The sequence below is a fragment of the Artibeus jamaicensis genome, unplaced genomic scaffold (assembly GCF_021234435.1).
Source record: "Artibeus jamaicensis isolate MK-2021 breed Jamaican fruit bat unplaced genomic scaffold, CSHL_Jam_final scaffold_847, whole genome shotgun sequence".
Taxonomy (NCBI): domain Eukaryota; kingdom Metazoa; phylum Chordata; class Mammalia; order Chiroptera; family Phyllostomidae; genus Artibeus; species Artibeus jamaicensis.
The window spans coordinates 4,757,596-4,776,081 of NW_026522057.1; the positions used below are offsets into that span (position 1 = coordinate 4,757,596).

At 53.0% G+C, this 18,486-nt stretch overlaps 1 protein-coding gene across 6 annotated transcripts in view; it reads right to left on the reverse strand.

Annotated features, from left to right (window-relative positions):
• Nucleotides 1-11,079: 11,079 nt before the first annotated feature.
• Nucleotides 11,080-18,486, reverse strand: part of NFYC (nuclear transcription factor Y subunit gamma) — a 66,008-nt gene continuing 58,601 nt past the window's right edge. For 5 of the 6 annotated variants that reach the window (XM_037149232.2, XM_037149230.2, XM_037149231.2 and 2 more), the window contains 3 exons: nucleotides 15,678-15,785; nucleotides 13,241-13,300; nucleotides 11,080-12,277 (listed from right to left, as the gene is read on the reverse strand). In XM_037149232.2, the coding sequence (XP_037005127.2) occupies nucleotides 11,846-12,277; nucleotides 13,241-13,300; nucleotides 15,678-15,785 (600 nt within the window). In that variant the 3' untranslated portion in view covers nucleotides 11,080-11,845. The remainder of the gene's footprint in view (nucleotides 12,278-13,240; nucleotides 13,301-15,677; nucleotides 15,786-18,486) is intronic. The other variant, XM_037149234.2, reaches the window with a different exon arrangement.

Genomic DNA, 18,486 nt, shown 5'->3' on the forward strand with positions numbered 1-18,486 from the left:
ACTCCAACTCTCTTATTACGCGCTCCATGCCGCTCGCCTTTCCACCTGCCCTGGCGCGCTGCTCACATGTCACCCTCCCCGCCCCGCCCCTCCCCCGCCCGCCCCCGCCCGCCCCGCGGCCGCCTTCCCAAATCGGGAGGGAGCGAGCGAGCTCGCGAGCCGGGCGGAGGGAGGGGACACGCGGCGGAGGCGGCGGGCCAGCGCGCACGGGCCGCCCAGTCGGTGCCCGGACCCGACCGCGTGGCGGCGGGCAAGGGGCGTGCACTGCCGCGAGGGGCTGTGTGGCCCCGCAGGCCGGGCTGGAACGCCGACTGTGTGCTAGTGGATAGCGGGGCGCGGAGTGCGGAGTTGTTGCCGCGGTTGCAGACGGGACACGCGTGCCGTGGAGTTTGGGTGCGAGTGGATGCAGAAGTGTCTGCGTGTGTCCAGGGGCGGTGGCTAGGGGTCTGCCAGGTGGTGGGACTGAGTCCGTGGAAGTGCGTGTTGTGGGTCCCGGGTAAATGGGTGTGAAGAAGGACGTGTAGGTCCGACCGTCTGGGTGTTGGCGGTGCAAGAGGTGAGGTGTGCCCCTCGGGTTGTGCCCAGTACGCGCCGTGCAGGTTGTGTTGTGCGAAGTGTGCCGGCGCACCGTGTGGCTAGGAGAGCAGCTCCTGCCTGCGAAGCCTGACGCCCCAGCGCTGCGGAGTTGGGTCGGAGTGTGTAGCACGTGGGCCCCAGGTGTGCCCGTTTTCCTTCCCACCCACCCCCACTGAACTTCCCTTCTTCAGGGTGGGGGAGGAGCCCCCAGGGAGGGAGGCCACTCGGCCCCAAAGAAGAGTCTCCTCTGATCCAGGTTCAGTCTGAAATGCTCCGTTGGCTTGACCCCAGGTCGGGGAACCAGGGGCAGGGCACAGGGGTGCAGGGAGGTGAGCTCGGAGGCAGCGTTCGGGCTGGACAACCCCGTGCCCAGAGGCCCCAAGAATCCCACCCAGACACCGCGAGGCTTTCCACCACCGCGCTCCCCCTCCAGCTGGAAAGTTCTCAGTGCCTGGCCTCGTCTCTCTAGCTTGTAGTGCAGGGGCGGCCCTTTCGTTCTCATGAGCTCTCTCCGGCCAGCACGGGGCGGTGATTCGGGGTTCCCCATCCCCATGCCCTCTTCCCCTGTGGAAGCTTGGTCCACACCAGCCGCTCCCTCCGCAGGCCCTGCCCCAAGGTGAAGCGCTTTCGCAGCAAACTCTTCCCGTTCCTTCGGGAGGATCTCGGGGGACCAAGCAGCCGAGCGGGAGGGGCGGGAGAGGGGGCGGGAAGGCGAGCTCGATTCTCAGCTGTCAGCAAAGGCAGCATTGATCTGCTGAGCGCCAGTGGGGGAGGGAGGCAGGCGGAGCTGCGGGCGAGCAGGGGGGGGGGCTTCAGGGACCTGGGGGGGGGGGCCAAGCCGGGCTTGGCAGCCTGCGCACACCCCTTCACCCTTTCCCTCTGCACAGCAGGGGGCGCCTTCTGGGGTCCGACCAGAATCTCGCCAGTTGCTTCTGGCTCCGGGTGGGCCCAGGGCCAGAGTCAGAGGCCCTTGGGCAGGTTATGCCCCGCCCTCCCTGGGTAACTGGGGAGGGTTTCTGCCCCCCAGGGCCCTGCTATGGATGCAGCACCCCAGCTGGGCTAACCGTCCTCTCCGTGTGTGCTGAAGCCAGCACCCCCTGGACACCGGGCACGGCTCTGCCAGACCCTCATCTGCCTGAACCTGTCTGCCCCAACCTCATCGGTCAGGGGCCCTGGGGGTGGGACTAAGGTCTGGGGACCTGAGTGGTGGAAAGGAAAGCTATGACAAAGGACCTGGGGATGTTTCTTGGGGTCTTTCCGGGCCCTTCTTCTATGGCGGACATGAAACCCAGGTTGCCCTTGTTAGCCCCCGGAATATCTGAAATTAGGTCTGTTCTGGGAAATACGATCCTCAAGCTCAGTATCGCCTCTGGACCCCGCACCCCCCTTCCCCTTTGGGAAAGTGCAAAAGTCCTTTCCACTCCTTGGGAGGAACCCTCACTGTGGGGAGTGGGTCTGTCATCATCTTCCCCAACTCCAGCTCCAGATTACCCCACCAAAGGCAACAGGAGGCGGCAAGAGATTGTGTCTGCAACTAGGATGGAAGTTCGATCTCAGGAAGGACTATGAAGAGGGCACAGAGGCCTGTTCTCCTGTAGGTTGTGTGTGATAGAGGGTCGGGCCCTCTCCTTTTTACAGTGAAGGCACGTGGAACTCTTCCTAAGGGGTGAGGGATGAGGAAGATGGGTCTAGGAGTCTATAAGCAAAGTTTAATGGGAGTGTGTGTGTGTGTGTGTGTGTGTGTGTGTGTGTGTGTGTAAGAGAGAGAGGAGAACCAGAGGAGCAAGTTTGGTTCTGAGAAGACAGGTGGCCACTCTGAGGGTCACCTGGCTGCCTCCCTGCCCCCATCTGGATTCCCAAGACATGACTGGGAGAATGGATTTCCCCACCACAGCCTTGAGTGACAAAGGCGCTGTTCTGGGCAAACACCTGTCTTAGGCTTTCTCGGTCAGCCTCTCCGCTGCAGGGAGCGGGGGAGGGGTGCTGTGGTTTTCCCGCCCTCCGCTGCCCTTTCTTCCCACTGCTCCCTTCACCCCCTCCTCAGCAGCTTCCTTCGCACCCCAACTCTGGTTGTCTCCCTGCTAACATTGCCAGAATATCCTACCCTGCCCAGACTCGATCATTGTCCCACCTGGGCAAATCCGCCCCCTGGCTCTGGGCTCCAGTTTCCCTCTCTGTACCACAGGAAGAGGGCAGGGCCCCAGGATCTCCTGCAATTTGTCACTGTCACCATCATCCATCAATGGAGCAAGTATTGATTGAGAAGAAGAGTGGGGAGGGAGAGGGCTTCCCATTTGCAGGACACCAACTAAGTACTAGGTCCTTGTGGGACCTAGAACAGCCCTTTGCACGAAAGAAAGCTGAGGACAAGAGGTAAGGGGACTCATGTAAAGACACAGCAGGCAGGGGGTGAGCCTAGAACTGTCTGTGGCCAGTCCACTCCCCCAGCTGGCACCTTCCTCCTGTGCATGTGAGCCTGGGACCAGTGCTGTGGGCCAAGGGACCCCAGATGGCCTGGTCCTTGTTCTCCAGGGCTCACTCCTCTGAGAGGGTCAAGGGGTCGGCAAGTGCCTGGGACCAGGGGCCAGGTTCAAGCCTGTCATTGACTCCCAGTATGACCTCAGGTCAGGCCAGGGCTTTCTAGGAGTGGGAAAGAATGATTTAAGTGAACAATTTTCATACTCTGTTAGCAAAGGAATCCTTGTTACAGACAGAGTCATAAGGTAGCACCCCAACATGTAAAAAGCATTCAGTCAGAAGTGCTGTGGTTAAACTGGGGTGAGCAGGTCAGGGTTCCACCCACAAGCTTCCTCCTCCTCCCTCCCCAGAAACCCCCTGGGTTTTCTTACAGCTCTTGGGGTTGCTAGAGGTCAGAGGAGGCAGACATCTGCACAGGCAATGGCAGAGGGACCTGCTGGGGTGGGCCAGAGGTGGGTGGGGCTTGGGGAGGAATAGAGAAGCACAAGTACCTGCAGCCCCCACTGATAAGGCCCAGGCTAAATACTAAGCCTCACACAGGGGGCTTTGTCTGCATTGTCTATTTCACTGTCCCAACAGCGCTGAGGTGACACTGTTCACACCCATTTTACAGGCAAGAAGACTGAGGCTTATTGAGGAGACTTGTCTGGTACAGCCCTTTACCCCTGTGCTGCAGTGTGTGTGCACATGAGCTCATGGGCAGGGTGGGTGTGGGATGGGAGGATGTTGTAGAGGAAGCAGCGGACACAGGGGGTCTTGAATGCTAGGCTGAAGGGTTCAGTTGGGCCTGATAGAAACCAGGGAGCTTGGCCAGGGCCTGAGCCTGCGCATGCCCTGGAGGCTGACACCCTACAGGACAGAGCTCAGTGGGGCGGAGAGGGAGCCAGCTTCCAGGGAGGTTGGCAATGTCAGGGGCAGAAAGAGCAGAGCGCTGAGCTACATGTCATGGCTGCACTGCCTGGCTCCACCGCCTGGCTCCACCGCCTGGCTCCACCCTGGACCAGCTGGTCACTCCACCTCTGCCCCACCTTCGCAGCTGATAGGAGGACTGAAAGCAATAATGTGTGAACAGTCGAGGCCATGCTGGGAGCTGTGCAAATGCAAACCATTGATCCTACTGCTCTTCATTGGATGGAGAGGGGAGATGCTGCGAGAACCCCCCAGTCCTGCAGCTCTTCTAAGCTGGAGGGGGGATCAGAGTGGAGGGTGTTTGTGAAGTGACGGCATCACATGCATTACTCACCCCCAGGGACCCACCGCCACTGAGAGCAGAGGAAGTGTGAGAGAAAGACCAGGCCTGCTTCCTTTTCCCAAGGAGGCCTGAGTGGGCAAGAGAATTAGGCCAGCCAGCAGGGGAGAGGTGCTGGAGGGGGGCCCCAGAGGGTTTCTTTCCCCGTGGATCTGGACGTGCCACTGAGCTGTCCCCAGCCCCGACCATGCCCGCTGGCTGGGACAGTCATCAGTGTCACTGGCCAAGAAGTAGTGAACCCCACTGACCCTCGGGGCTGGAGGAGGACCCACAATCAGGATACACTGAAGGAGGAGGGGGTGTGGAAATGAAGGTCAAAGCCACGCCTTCTTGCACTGCTCCTCCTCTGCCTTCGGGGTTCTTCCATCTTGACCCCAACCCCTGGAAGACCATGTTGAAGGCCATGTCCTGCGGTCCTGCCGGAAGGCTCCGTATTCCCAGCGACAGCCACTGGCACAGTGACGTTGGTGGGAGAGCAGGGAGGAAGGACTTTTCTGAGTTGCTGAGAGTGCATGGACAAAAGCTTCCCTGCTCCCCACTCCTCTGGTGGGAGGAACTTGGATAAGGGCTCAGGATGGGAGATTGTGTGAGTAGGAGGGGCTGCAGATTGAGTCGCAGGGAAGGAAGTTCAAAAAAGGAATGAGATTTGATAAATGAGACACAGGTTCCGGAAAGAGAAGGGGGGCTCGGTGACAGGGCTGGGAGACCCAGAGCGTGGGACTTCCAGGTCAAACTTGATCCAACTTATTGAAGTCCCTTCTCCTTAAAGCTGTGAATATACAAGATAAATGCTGGTTAATTAAAAATAACAGCAGCCCTGGCTGGTGTGGCTCAGTGGACTGAGTGCCGGCCTGCAAATGGAAAGGTTGTTGGTTCCATTCCCAGTCAGGGCATGTGCCTGGGTTGTGAGCCAGGTCCCCAGTAGGGGGCGTGTGAGAGGCAACTACACATTGATGTTTCTCTCTCTCCTTTTCCCTCCCTTCCCCTCTCTCTAAAAATAAATAAATAAAATCTTTAAAAATAACAACAATATATCCAAGCTTGAAAACAAGAATGAGAAATCTCTAAGGGCCAGAAATAAGAAGGAATTCCAGTGGTGAGCAGTATTTGAAGCTCTACCTCTGAGGAGGGATTCAGCTTTCCAGAGAAATGGGAAGTATACCCGCAGACCCCACCAGTGGCATGGCGGGCTTCCTGCCTAGAGCAGGGTCTGGGAACCTGCTGTCTGCCATAAACAGGACCAAAATAGGTCAGCCTGCAAGCCACCTGGCCTTGGCTTTGGGTAGAAAAAGTACCCAGGTGGGTATGATACCTCAAGCCTACCCACATGCGGTGCGGGCTCAGGACCTGATATTCACACCACGAGCAACCCCAAGCCCAGACGGCAGTGGAAGAGCGAGTCTGGGGCTGGGGCGCTTCCACCGGGCTTGGGCAGCCAGAGCTGGGAGCTCATCCCTCAGGGCGGCCCCCATGTCCCACGGCCCAGTTAGAAAAATGTGCTGAAGATAACCATCTGGAGGAGAAATTTCACAACATAGAAGAAGAAATAACAGTATTTCGAGAGACATCTCTCTCATGGGGGAATTCACACTGAGAGATCTAGAGAAAAAGAAACAATCTAAAAGTAAGTTTAATATTGTTAAAATCTTCTCGGAGATAAAGGAATAGCATTTATAACACCAGAACAGAAAGATATTAAACATGGGCATATGGTAGATATGACGAAAACTAGAAACTTTAGAAAACAGAGTCACATTAAAAAAAAAATTCAGCCCTGGCTGGTGTAGCTCAGTGGATTGAGCTCGGGCCTGCGAACCAGACAATCGCGGTTCGATTCCCAGTCAGGGCACATGCCTGGGTTGCAGGCCGGTTCCCTGCAGGCCAGTTTCCAGCAGGGGATGCGGAAAGGGCAACCATACATTGATGTTTCTCTCCCTCTCTCCTTCCCTTCCCCTCTAAAGATAAATAAATTAATTTAAAAAAAATCAGATGGGTTAGTAAATACTGCCGAAAAGAGAATTAGTGAATTAGAAGCTAAACTTGAGGAAATCCTCAGCATGAATCCTCAGCAGAACAATAAGGAGATTAAACACACGAAAGAAAAGAGACATCAAAGAGTAAATGAGAAAATCCAGAATGTACAGAGTCCGGCACAAATAACGCCCCTCTTTTCATTACGAAATCATAAGCATGTAATTCTGTAATATAACGACATCACACTCAAGCACACCACATGACATTTTAGGTGAAATGTTCAAATTAAAACTATAAATATTCACTCAAGCAGGCCTCACTTCTGCCAGGTGCTGTACGGTGTTAGTTCCAGGAAAAGATACTGGAAAGAGTAACTCATCTCTTTCCAGAAACAAGACGTGAATTTCTTGATTGTGAAGGCCCACAGACTGCCTAGTAAGACATCTTTAAAAACAAAACAAAAATACATCTAGACACCTTGCAGCCCAAGTATAGAATATCTAGAATAAAAAGGAAATTCTAAAAGCCACCAGAGAGAAAAGATAGCTTATCTACAAAGGTCCAATAATTGAACTGACAGTGAGCTTCTCATCAGCAACAACGGATTTTGCCAAAAGACAATGAAATAGTATCTCCAGAATGCTGAGGGCAAATAACCGTGGACTTGGAATTCCATACATTGCCAAACCATCATTTCAACACAAAGCAAAATAAAGACATGTCGACACAAACAAGACCTTAGAAAGCACCTGTTTCACGCTCTTCACTGAAAGAGAGAGGCGCAGGGCCCTGGGGGAGGGGTGGGGAGGGGGAGTGGTGGCGGGACTTAGTGGGAGGCCCAGGCTGCAATGGGGGAGCTGGGTCCTGTTTCAGACCTGCCTCTCCTCAGCACCAGCCAGCCTGGCCCACAGGAGTGCGGCTCGGGTTCTCCCCAGGAGTGCCAGACTTGCTGCCCTCCCGTCCTTTCTCCTGGGCTGTGGTAGTGGCAAACTAGGGAGTAAGGCTGCCATCCCGGCTCAGGGGACCCAGAGGAGGCCACACTCGGGGGAGCAGGCACTTACTTGACCTCTCTGCCCCAGTCCTCTCCTCCTGGGAGGCCTGTGGATAGCTGGAGAGGTGGGACAAAGGCTAGGTCTCTACCCAGGAGTTGGGGGCGGAGAGCTCTCATTCTCTGTAGGAAAGAGTCGTGAACAGTAAGGACAAGACCAGTGGAGCTGAGCAGGTGGGGGCAGGAAGCTTCTTGAAGCATCCGGCTCTACTTAATCAGCTGGTGCCCTTGGGTAATTCCTTAACGTCTTTGAGCTTTGGTTTCTCACTCACAAAATGGGGAGAATACCTACTTATAATGAGGATGTGAAGATGAAATGAGATCATCTATTCAGGTGCCAAGCTTTAGATATATTTTCCTTCACAGAAATTTCTTAAAAGGATAACCTCTATCGCACAGCCCTCCAGCGTTAAGATCAGCACTCAAGAAAAAGTTAAGAAAAAAGCAACAGTAACAGCAGTGGGAATGTGAGCGCTGTTGAAGGCTGGCTGCGGGGAAGGGTTCATGTTCATTTACTTGCTCATCAGTTACTATTGTTCTTTTGGTGCCAGGCCCTGTGCTGGGCTCAGGAGGCGCAGAGATGACCTGGAAGTGGAGAAGACAGTCGAAACCAGAAAATTCTAACAGTGACAGGGAGTCCCTTCAGGGCTCAACTTGTCTGTGTTTATCGTCTCTCTCATTCCCTCTCCCACCTCCGCCCCAACCCAGGAGAAGCTCCGTGATAGCATAAACCTCGCTGGCTTGTTTTCATCTGTCTTCACAATGTCTGACACACAGAAAGTGCCAAAGAAATATTTGCTGAATGACTGTGTATTCAAGCACTAATAATAGAGACTGTGTAAGTTGCTATGGGAACATTGAAGAGGTCTTTGCTAACTCTGCTCCAGGAATTAGAGGTTTCTCAGCAGGGGCCATTAAACTGGGCCTTGATGGACGTATAGGAGATCAATAACTGGAAAAGGACATTCCAGACACTGGGGCCAGTACATTTTGAAAATATGGGAGTTCGGTTCAGGGGCCAGCAAGTAATTGAGTGTGACAGGAGCACAGAGTGCGGGGAGGAGGGTGGAAAGACACAAAGCTGGGGACATAGGGCCTTGGCTAAACTAAGGTCATCAGAAAGTCCTTGTTAAAATCTAACCACCAGCCAGGGCTGGTGTAGCTCAGTGGATTGAGCATGGGCCTGTGAAGCAAAGGGTCACGGGTTCCATTCCCAGTCAGGGCACAGGCCTGGGCTGCAGGTCAGGTCCCCAGCAGGGGGCGCCCAAGAGGCAACCGCACATTGATGTTTCTCTCCCACTCTTCCTCCTTCCCTTCTCCTCTCTAAAAACAAATAAATATTAAATAAAAAAATAAATCTAACCACCTACCCTGATGTAATCTTAAGGAGGCCCCTCCCTTCAAAAGTTAAGGGTCTTATCAGGAAGGGGCCAAGGAGGATCTAGTCATGCTGCCATAATTCCTACCATACTTCCTAGAGTTGGATGAGGGTGAGACATGGCATCTCCCAGACTTGGGTGCTACATGCTGCCCCCTTGTGGCCACAGAAAAACTGAGCAGCAAGGATTCCAGCCAGGTGGTCTGTTTCAATCCCAGGGGCCTCCAGGCTTCTGCATCAGCCTCCAGGAAAGTTACCCCAACCACCAGCTGTCCACTGCCCAGATCCTATTGCTTCCTTCATTCCACATATACTCAAGGCCGGGCCAGCAGATTTGGGGAGTCAGAGCAAAAGGAGTCAGTTCACATTCAGTAAAACCTTGTTCTTTTACACACACACACACACACACACACACACACACACACACACACCCCCTTCAGCCAGAAAAAGCAGCTGTGTATGCACAGGGGATCCAATGTTTTGGTTTCAACTCCACCCCTTTTCAGGGAGTGACCTTGGGAAAGTCACTGCACTTCTATGGGCCTCCATGTCTCCATCTGCCACACAGGGATCGCCATCCCTCTTCCTGTCTCCCCTGCAGGGTCACCGTGAAGATCACATGGAGGACAAGTGCTGCAAGTGCTAGGAAAAATGTTTAAAGAGCGCTCCGGATGTAAGGGGATCGTGTTGGGCATTAGATAGGGGCTGTCTTGGGCTGCACTGAAGTGTTTGTTTACACCCCCATGGGCCCTGCTGGCGGGGAAATTTAAAGGGAACGTGCTCAGCAAGGAAGCTGCTTGCCAATCAGAACCGATGGAACATCCCCAAGTAAGAACGACAGTCTGGAAGTCTACAGGAAAGTGGGGACCCACTGACTGGCACGCATTTCCAGTTACGCTTGGGTTTTCAGGAATGAGTCAAAGAGCAGCAAGGTGGGACAGTTCAGTGGCCTCAATAGGGTGGGTGAGCCAGGAAATGAACAGCTGAGCTTGTTTTTTCTCTGAGGCCAGGGCCTCTTCCGTGCACTTGACTTTACCCTCCTCTTGCATTTGCTCATGGGGCTACGCACGCAGCATGTTTGGCTAAAGCAGTGGGAAAGGTCAGTGAACCCTTTAAAGAAAGGTCCGGGATGGGGGTGGGGGCACCGACCTTGGGAATCCAACACCCCTGGGGCTGCCTCTTACCAGGGGAAGAAAGGTAAGAAAGGCATGCCTATTCTTACCATGCCTATTCCCCATGGTGATAGTATCTGCCCCACCTCCCTGACAACGCCAGAGAGGTATCCTTATCCCAAACCCTGAAACTAGAAAAAACAAATCTTTGCTTTTGCAAATGAATATTTTTTCTTCTTTTCATGGTATGAATCTTACCTGGTTCTGGGTCTTCTGCTTTGGTGGTGCAGAAACCCAGGATGAGATGTGAAATCCAATTCTAACCACCATGTAGCAGCTCTTTACAGCCAGAATATTTGTTTTCTATGATTCTGATTTCCTACTCAATTATGTTCTTCTTAACTCTATCCTGTCATATTTTATTTCACTGTGTATGTTTTCAATGGTGAAGTACAGACGTCCAAGTACTTGCCATGGCTGCCAGCAGGGAATTTATAAAGGCACCAGGTCAGACCTGCAATCATCTAACATTGAAGACTCCTCCCCATGCCCACCTCACACCTTCAGACAGCGCCCCCAAAACAGGGAGCTGCCCAAGGTTTTATGGTATATTACTGTCAGAGAAGAAGCTAATACTCACTTCTGGCATCCAGTTCTCCCACCTTCCCACACAATGGGCCTCGTTCTAGTTGAGAGGATGGTGTGATGAGGGTAAAGACGGCTTGCCATTGGCCTCTGTGGTCAGTGAAGTAGATGCTCTTTCTATTCTTGTTGCAATTAGCAGGATACAAGCCCTGGCTATAGACCTCTCATGACCTGCTGTTGGACAAGGGCTTGGGCTGCCCTTCTTGGCAGATGCTACAGGCCATGGCCACAGTGGACAACTCAATGTTGTGCCATGGCTGGGGAGGAGGGATTTAACCGGGTCCTTGGTTGAAGGATAGAGACGGCTTTCTCAAAGACAGGTGCTCTCTGGACCCTCAGCCCACAGGACACAACTGAATCTTGCCCACAGTGGTAGCCCAGGAAGTAAGGCAGGCAGGGACCTCTGAGAAGCAAATAGACCCTACTCTCATTTTAAAAATCAGCCGAAGACCTCAGTTTGAATCAGATACGTTTCAGAGTAAGTTTTCCTTAGTTTTTTTCCACAAGGGGTCCCCTCCTTCATACACACCCAACCTGAGGGCAAACCAACCTTTCCAAGCCTCACCCAAGCAAAGCAGCCCCATGAATGCTTCCGGATACAGAAACTCAAGACTCTTAATTATCTAAAATGAGATTTATTGCATGTTATGCAGTTTGAAGTCCATGCGACAAAGGAGACTAGCACAATTTTTAATGCATTTAGAAAATAAAGACGGGGTGGTGGTGGTAAATGCACAGAGCTCTAGTCTCCTTGGGTCCCTGTGAGAGTAGGTTTGGGAGTGAAATCACCCACTCTCCATGACAAATAAGCTCATCTCCTAATCACAAGGGACGTTTCCATGGCCTCCGATGCAAATACGCAGAGCTCTGGGGCAAGAGCCAGACGAGGAGAATGGACACCAATGAAAAGGAAGCTACACACATTCACCTAATTTAATCTGAAGATAGAACAAGGTGGAGGATCCTGGGGCAGCAGCTGTTCCAAGAGTCAGGAGATAACATATACCTGTTAGGAGATTGCTCCTAAAAAGAAGTGGCAGTAAGAACCAAAAAAAAAAGAAAGAAAAACAAAAGAAGTATTTCTTCAACCACACTCTTCAAGAAATGCCATAAATATGTTATTTAATATTTTCATTTCATAGCATTGGACACACAACATACTGAAATATCAATTCCTTGGAAAAAATGGAAAAGGAGGAAATAAAAAATATTGCATCTTTCTGCTGGAGAATCTCGGCCCCCAGGCGGGGGTGCAGCGCACCAGTGTCCTAGCCTGCAGGAGGTGCTGAGGTCGGCGGTCCTCTGGGGAGGGACGCTGTGCCCCTTGCCTGGGGCTGTATGGCAAAAATTGTGTTGGGTGTCCTTGGCCTTGCCAGCTCATGCCCTCAGTCTCCGGTCACCTGGGGGGCCTGCCCGTCGGAGGGCTGGTTGGCTGACTGGATGAACATGGGCTGGGCGAGGTCCTGGCCGGCAGGCATGGTGACTTGCTGGATCTGGTAGAGCTGCTGCGAGGGGTGGAGAGGAGAGAGTGAGGTCACCCCTGGGAGAGGGGCATGCAGCTCCCTATGGGCCTCAAGTTGGTTGGGGGCCCCAGACACTTCAACCACCACCCACTGCAAGGCGTCAGAGGGAGGAGGGGGTGTAGAGCTCTGCTGGGGGTGGGAGCAGCAGACACAGGAGGCACCCGCACGGTGTGAGGGGGTGTGTGTAGTGGGCGGGGAAGAGGTGCAGGGAGTTGCATTTCCTGTGGCTTTCACTTCTCTGGGCTCTGCCTCTCCCGTTAGCTCAGAGCCTGGAGCTTGCTGCACGCTGTTCCTCTGTGACAAACACAAGCAATTCGAACCACTGTACCAGCAGCTTGGAAGTCAGCATTTCCCCAACTCTCAGTAATCCTCACTGGCAAGGGCAGCAGGATCACCCCCTCTCCTCCTTTCCTCGGAATATCTGGCTCAGGTGGACGCTACACTGACCCTGCATCTCCTACATGGGCCCTGCTGAGGAGGTCGCCTGGGATTAAACACTTCCTACAGCCAAGACCTGTGAGGGGGGAGGCAGATGCTCACAGAGCCACTTTGGGAGGTGAGGGTCAAGTGGATATTTGGTTTCTCAGGTGTCCCCAAAAGAAAGCAAAAGCCAAGGCCCAAGACCCTGGCCCCAGAAGCCCTGGCACGTGAGCCTAGTGCCTGGTGCCAGCAGAGGTGGGAGATGAAGCTCCCCTCGCTCGGGCAGCAGAGAACACGAGTCGGGGCACGTCACCCCATCGTGTCCGCAGGGCTGTCTGGGACCAGAGCATGAGGGGAAGGCCAGGGGAGCAGGGGAGGTTCTATCGTCATGTGGCTTTAGAATTACTGAATTCCAGGCACCGAGAGAGGCTGAGGGGTCCCATGTTCTCGGCATTCCAACCGATCCATGCTATTAAAAAGCAACATGGCTTAGGAAGAAAACTAGTTCTAGAGAGGGAAAAGGAGACCTGTGTTCTAGTCCTGGGTCTGCAATGAACAGCTGAGTGAGCACGGACAAGGCATGTCCCATTTCTAGGGCTCCGTTTACTCATCTGTAAACTGGGGATTTGGGCTAGACAATGTCTAAGGTTATGTTCAGCTCCCACAAGTCTATAAACCTAAAGGACAGGCTGATTTAAAGACTACTTGTTTTTAACAATTTTTGTCGACTCACTGTTAACCGAAGACAGGACAGCTACCCTAACCATCCAAACTCACAGATGTCATCCACTAACCCCAGCCCCAACTGCTCACCCCCACCCCCGCCGGATGTCTTACCTGTCCGTCCGTGAACTGGCTGAACTGCTGCTGTCCTTGCTGGACCTCGGTCTGTGTGATCTGGAGGAATCAAGATGGCAGAGCAGGCGGGTCAGCCGCAGGGCCTGGCTCACCGGCCTACCACCCAGGAGCGGGCCTCGAAGCTCAAGTGAGACAACGGGTACCAGGTGCCCGGAATCAGGCCTGGCGCAGAACAGACGCCTGCTGGGTGGCAGAAGAGCAAGGGTCCCTGCCCACCCCCAAGCACTGAAGGCTATTCAGAGCTCACCCCACACAGAGGACCCGCGACCACGGAATATTAATGGCCACTCACTACCCCCAGCCCCAAGGTCTTTCTGGGGCCTGAGACTCAAATCAAACACACACCTAGCTCCTGAGTGCTGACAGGAGAGGACATGTTTATTGTTTGGGCAGAAGCCCTAAGAGTCTTTCAGCCAGTGAAGATAGTTTGCAAACAACTGGGCAAAGTAGTGAGTGGTCCCTTTCACTCTTGGAAGGTGGGCTCCAAACCAAACCCATTATCACCCAGATTATCTGACTGGAATATGAAACACCCTGGCGAGCAGGTGGCCTTGGCCCTGGAAGCCTTTGTGGCAAACCTATGAAGTTTTTCCGATGGTGGCCACGTGCAGCCCTCTGGGCCAAGGTGGGAGGGGTGGGGGAGGAAGCAAGGAAAACATTTATCACGTGCACTCAAAACCTTAGATGTGGACTTTAAAAGAAACTTGGTGACGTGCACAAATGCACCCTACAATGCCAGCTGTGGGACAGCCTGGCAGACCAGCAAGACGACTGAAACACGCCCGTGTGTGCCCGGGTGTGCCTGCGGAGCACTCAACTGAAAATGGCCTCTGTGCACCACCTCCTGGAGCCAGCGCAGCCAGCCTGCCAGGTGAGGACTGTCCTCTCAAGTGTCCTCACAACAGCCAAAAAACCCCGTCTGGCCTACCCAAGAGGCTATGTGGAGCAAGAAGGGGACAGGCGTGAAAGGGCTTCATAAAGGTTTCCTCCTGCTGTTCCTTGTCTCAAGTCTCTCTCCTCATACCAGTCTAGAAGCTGCACGAGGGCAGGAGCTAAGCCACTGCCTAGTGCAAGTTAAGTATTTCAGAAATGTCTGCAGAATAAATGAATGACCCTGAGGCAAATGGAAAATATTCCTCATAGATGAGGTTAACCGTGCCCCGTGGCCAGCAGGACTGATCTTTACCGCGGCTGAAAATAAAGTTTCATTTAACTTTAAATGCCATTTACATACTATTTACTCAGCATCATTCAAAAAATATTTACGGAGCACCTATGGAGTGCCAGCTGTTGCGGTTACAATCTGTTGTCGCATGGGTTCTGCCCTCCAGTGTGCTCTTCTTACACTGCCCGCCCCCCAGCCCCGCGTGCACCCAACTCTCCCCACTCTGTGGCTTTAGCTTCTGGTTCCAAAACTGACATCTGGGGAAACACCAAAAACCGTCCCTTTTCATTTCCTCCCACCCCCAGGCCACGGAAAGTTTCTGGACCCCCGGTTGGCTGGAGACCTGCTCTACACACTCAGCTGTCACTGCTGTCAACAGATGCCTCACCAGAAACGCAATGGGGCCAGACAGGTCCGGCTCTTAAACGATCGCTGCTTTTTGGGGGGCCTGAGGCAAAAAACCCCATTAACAATGCCTCCCCCTGACCAGCACCCCGTTCCTCTACAAATAATGCCCGCATTCTCCAACCCCCAAGCCTAGGGAGGCAGCCCCTCAGCATCTGGGGCCCACAGCCTTCAGTTCCTAAGACATGAGAGAAGGTGAGGGGGCAATCACTGGTTAAGGATGCCCAAGGAGGTGAGCATAAAATCTAAGCAAGCTACCCTGACTGGGGTGGCTCAGTGAACTGAGCATTGGCCTACAATCCAAAGGATCACTGGTTCAATTCCCAGCCAGGGCAAAATGCCTGGGTTGTGGGCCAGACTCCCAGTTAGGGGCACGTGAGAGGCAACCACACACTGATGCTTCCCTCCCTCCCTTCCCCTCTGTCTAAAAATAAATTAATAAAATATTTTTAAGAATCTAAGTGAGCTTTCTAAAGGGCAGAGGATATGCCAGAACACACAGCTGTTCAGTTCAAAGGTGGAAACTCAGCCTGACAATGAGGCATTCTGTCAAAGTGCTACTTCTGATCAGACATGCACACAGTAACACCAGGCTTTCTCCAAGTATCCTGGAGACTTCCCTGCCTTGCACTTCTTTGTCCCTCCACAACAACATGGTAACAGAGACTCTTGGGATATGACCTTCCAAAAGACCCCGCCTGTGCCTTGGGATGCACAATATGCAGGGTGTGGAGGTGGCTCTTGCTGAAGAATAACACAGCAAGAGGGAACTGTGTGCTGAGTATCCTTCCCAGCCAGAGGCCTGGTTGGTCCCCAACTCAAGCCCTTTGTCTCTGGGGCACATACCTGTTGAGCATTGGTGGCAAGCGTCTGGATCTGTCCCTGCACGACTTGGGTGCCTGATACAGGCTGGGCTAAGCGAATATACTGCAGCTGGCCGGTGTTCAGCTGCACCTGGGGCAGGGGCAGGGATGAAAAGACCACAGGAGACTGAATGCAACCTCAGGCACACTTTTCATGTCCCCTATTCCACTGAGCCCTCCAAAGAAGTCTACCCTGAAAAGGGCCTTTTTAATAGAGGTCCGGCAAAACCATCACACCCCCGCCCTGCAAATCATAAGACACAAAAAGGCTATGCTCCCTAAATGGACTTTGAAAAATTTCCTGAGAACCCTGTCCCCTTCGTTTGGCTCTTCGCTGTTTGCTCAGTTCATCTTCAAGTTTGGCCCTAAAGGCTGTCTAACATCACCAGAACATTCGCAGCCTAGGTGTGGGCCTTTCTCCCCTCATCTCCACACCACTCCACCCGGGTCTCCAGAATGGCGGATCTAATACGGAGAGAAGTTCCAGTGTCTGCCAGGAGCACAGAGCAGATGGCCGTCACTCCACACCACAGCCCAGAACTGCCCAACTCCATGCTGCACATCTTGGAAGAAAAAGCTGACCCGCTTTATGATCTGTGTCCCCAGCAACCAGAACCAGTGGGGGCATCTGCAGGACTTTTAGAATCCTTGGTGTTCAGCACTAGCTTCTGGCCAAACACCTCCCAAGGGGAAGCTGAATCAATAAACCTTTCATAGAAAAGCCCATCATGGGAAACCAAAGCTACAAAAATGCCCTTCGAGTCCCTCGTGCTTAAGATTAAGTCTCAGATAATACAGTAATACCACATGCTACATTTAATTGTGTGCTAAAAGCCTTAACTCAGGCTCTTAATGCTCCAATGTGCCATGAAAGTTTTAGTGCTCTGAGTGTGGGGTGAAGAAAGGACCCAGGCAGTTACAACGCAAGAGGAACTGCGACTCAGCAAAGGAGGCCTGCAGACACTCACACCAAGACGTGGGGGTGAGAGAAGCTCCAGGAGACCAGCAGACCTGGTTTCTCTCTCTGTGGGGGCCCGGACACCACACTCCCTGGCTGCCCAGCCTGCCTTTGCTGTGAGGATGGGCTTCTTGCAGCTAACGTTCCCCTTGGAGAGCTAGTGCCACTGAAGGGAACTTTGCTTCCATGAGGCAAATGCTACTAGGAGGAAGTTGCACTCCTAAATCGAACTGCTCCTCCGAAACTGCCAGCCTCAGAGAACTGGAGCCACCAGAAAAGAGTAATGCTGGAGTTTTGGTAGACCATTCCAGAATTGTCTGCTTAAGGCAAGATGGAGAGAGCCACAAAACCGAAACCTGTGAAGAATTAGTCAAAGGAGACAGGAAACGATATTGTGAGCCCCATTCACTTCCCAAGCCTACACTGAGAGCAGCTGCTGGGAAGCTGTGAGGGTCGAGCCTCACCTCCCCATCTCCATCCCATGATGCGGCTCCCAGGCGACCGTGCTAAGATGCTCCGGGCTGAAGGCAACTGAGTGGGGGCTTAGGAGAGCTCATGTGTTGAGGCTGAGGGGGCCCATCCCAGGGGTCACCAGAACACCAGTCAAGGCACAGGAGATCAGAGACTGAAGCCTCATCCCAGGAATGGGGGAAGGTTTACTGCCGGCCACAGGGATTTTCCATTTCCTGGCTGGGAAGAGCTCTTTGCAGAAACTCAGATGTGAATGAAAAGCTGTGAGCCAAACAGTTCCAAGCAGTTCTTAGAAGAGGCTCTTCTTTTAGGTTTCAATTTAGGCATCTGGCGATATCTCTCAGTCTTCTGCAAGGCTCGGTCTGGGGATCCTCACAGCCTTTTTACATTAACTACAGAGCAAGTAAGTCCACCCCCAGGGCATTCAAAAGAGAAGCAAAGTTTCCTTCCTGAAGGTCGTCACTACTGAAAGCACGCTGATGAGTTCAGAAGGGCAGACTCCTGTGTGAGAACAATGAGGACCAGGTCCTGAATTCTACGACAAACCTCTGTGCTATAGCCCTGTGCTCCACAGGGTTAAAAACACTCAAGTTGAAGTTACTGCGAAGTGGGAACTCGTCTCTGGCTGAAATGAATTGGCTGTGGAGCCTCCACATGAGCGAAATCATTCAAGAGCGAGGTCTCGGGGTTGGTGGCTGAAAACGTGAGGCACAGCACCTGGAACTGATGGGCTCGCTCGGGGGTGGGGGGTGGGGTGTGTGCGTGTGTGTGTGTGACAGAGAGAGAGAGACAGAGAGAGAGAGAGAGACAGACAGAGAGAGAGAGACAGACAGAGAGAGACAGAGAGACAGAGAGAGCAAGGGAGCCAGCACGAGAGCGAGATGAGACAGAAAGTGACGGGCGCAGACTCAGAAACACACACGTGCCCCACTTCCCTAAGGTTTTCTCTGGCCTATTCCTCTGTTACCGTAATAAGAACAGTTACGAAAACAGAATTGAGGATACTTTTCAAGAGTTTTTCAGAGAGGAAGTGGTTCAAGTCCAAGTGAACTTCTAGACCTGCCTGCATTTCACTCACAACAGGAAGGGTAGGGGCAGGAAACAGGACTGCTCCATGTCCCTCACTTTCCACATTTTCTGTTGGCAAAATGACCAATGTATAGATGGCAAGTGTTAAGACAAGAACATTTTTAACAAAAGAACAAGTACGAATCTAAGAAATGAAACCCCTCAAGGCACACAGGAAGCTGCAGTCCACAGTGAAGGAATGGGTAAGTTAAATGAAAGCCAAAAATACACTTTGCTGCAGGCTCCACTGGGAACCGCCTCATGAATATGCAACAAGTGTATTTATGGCCTTCCC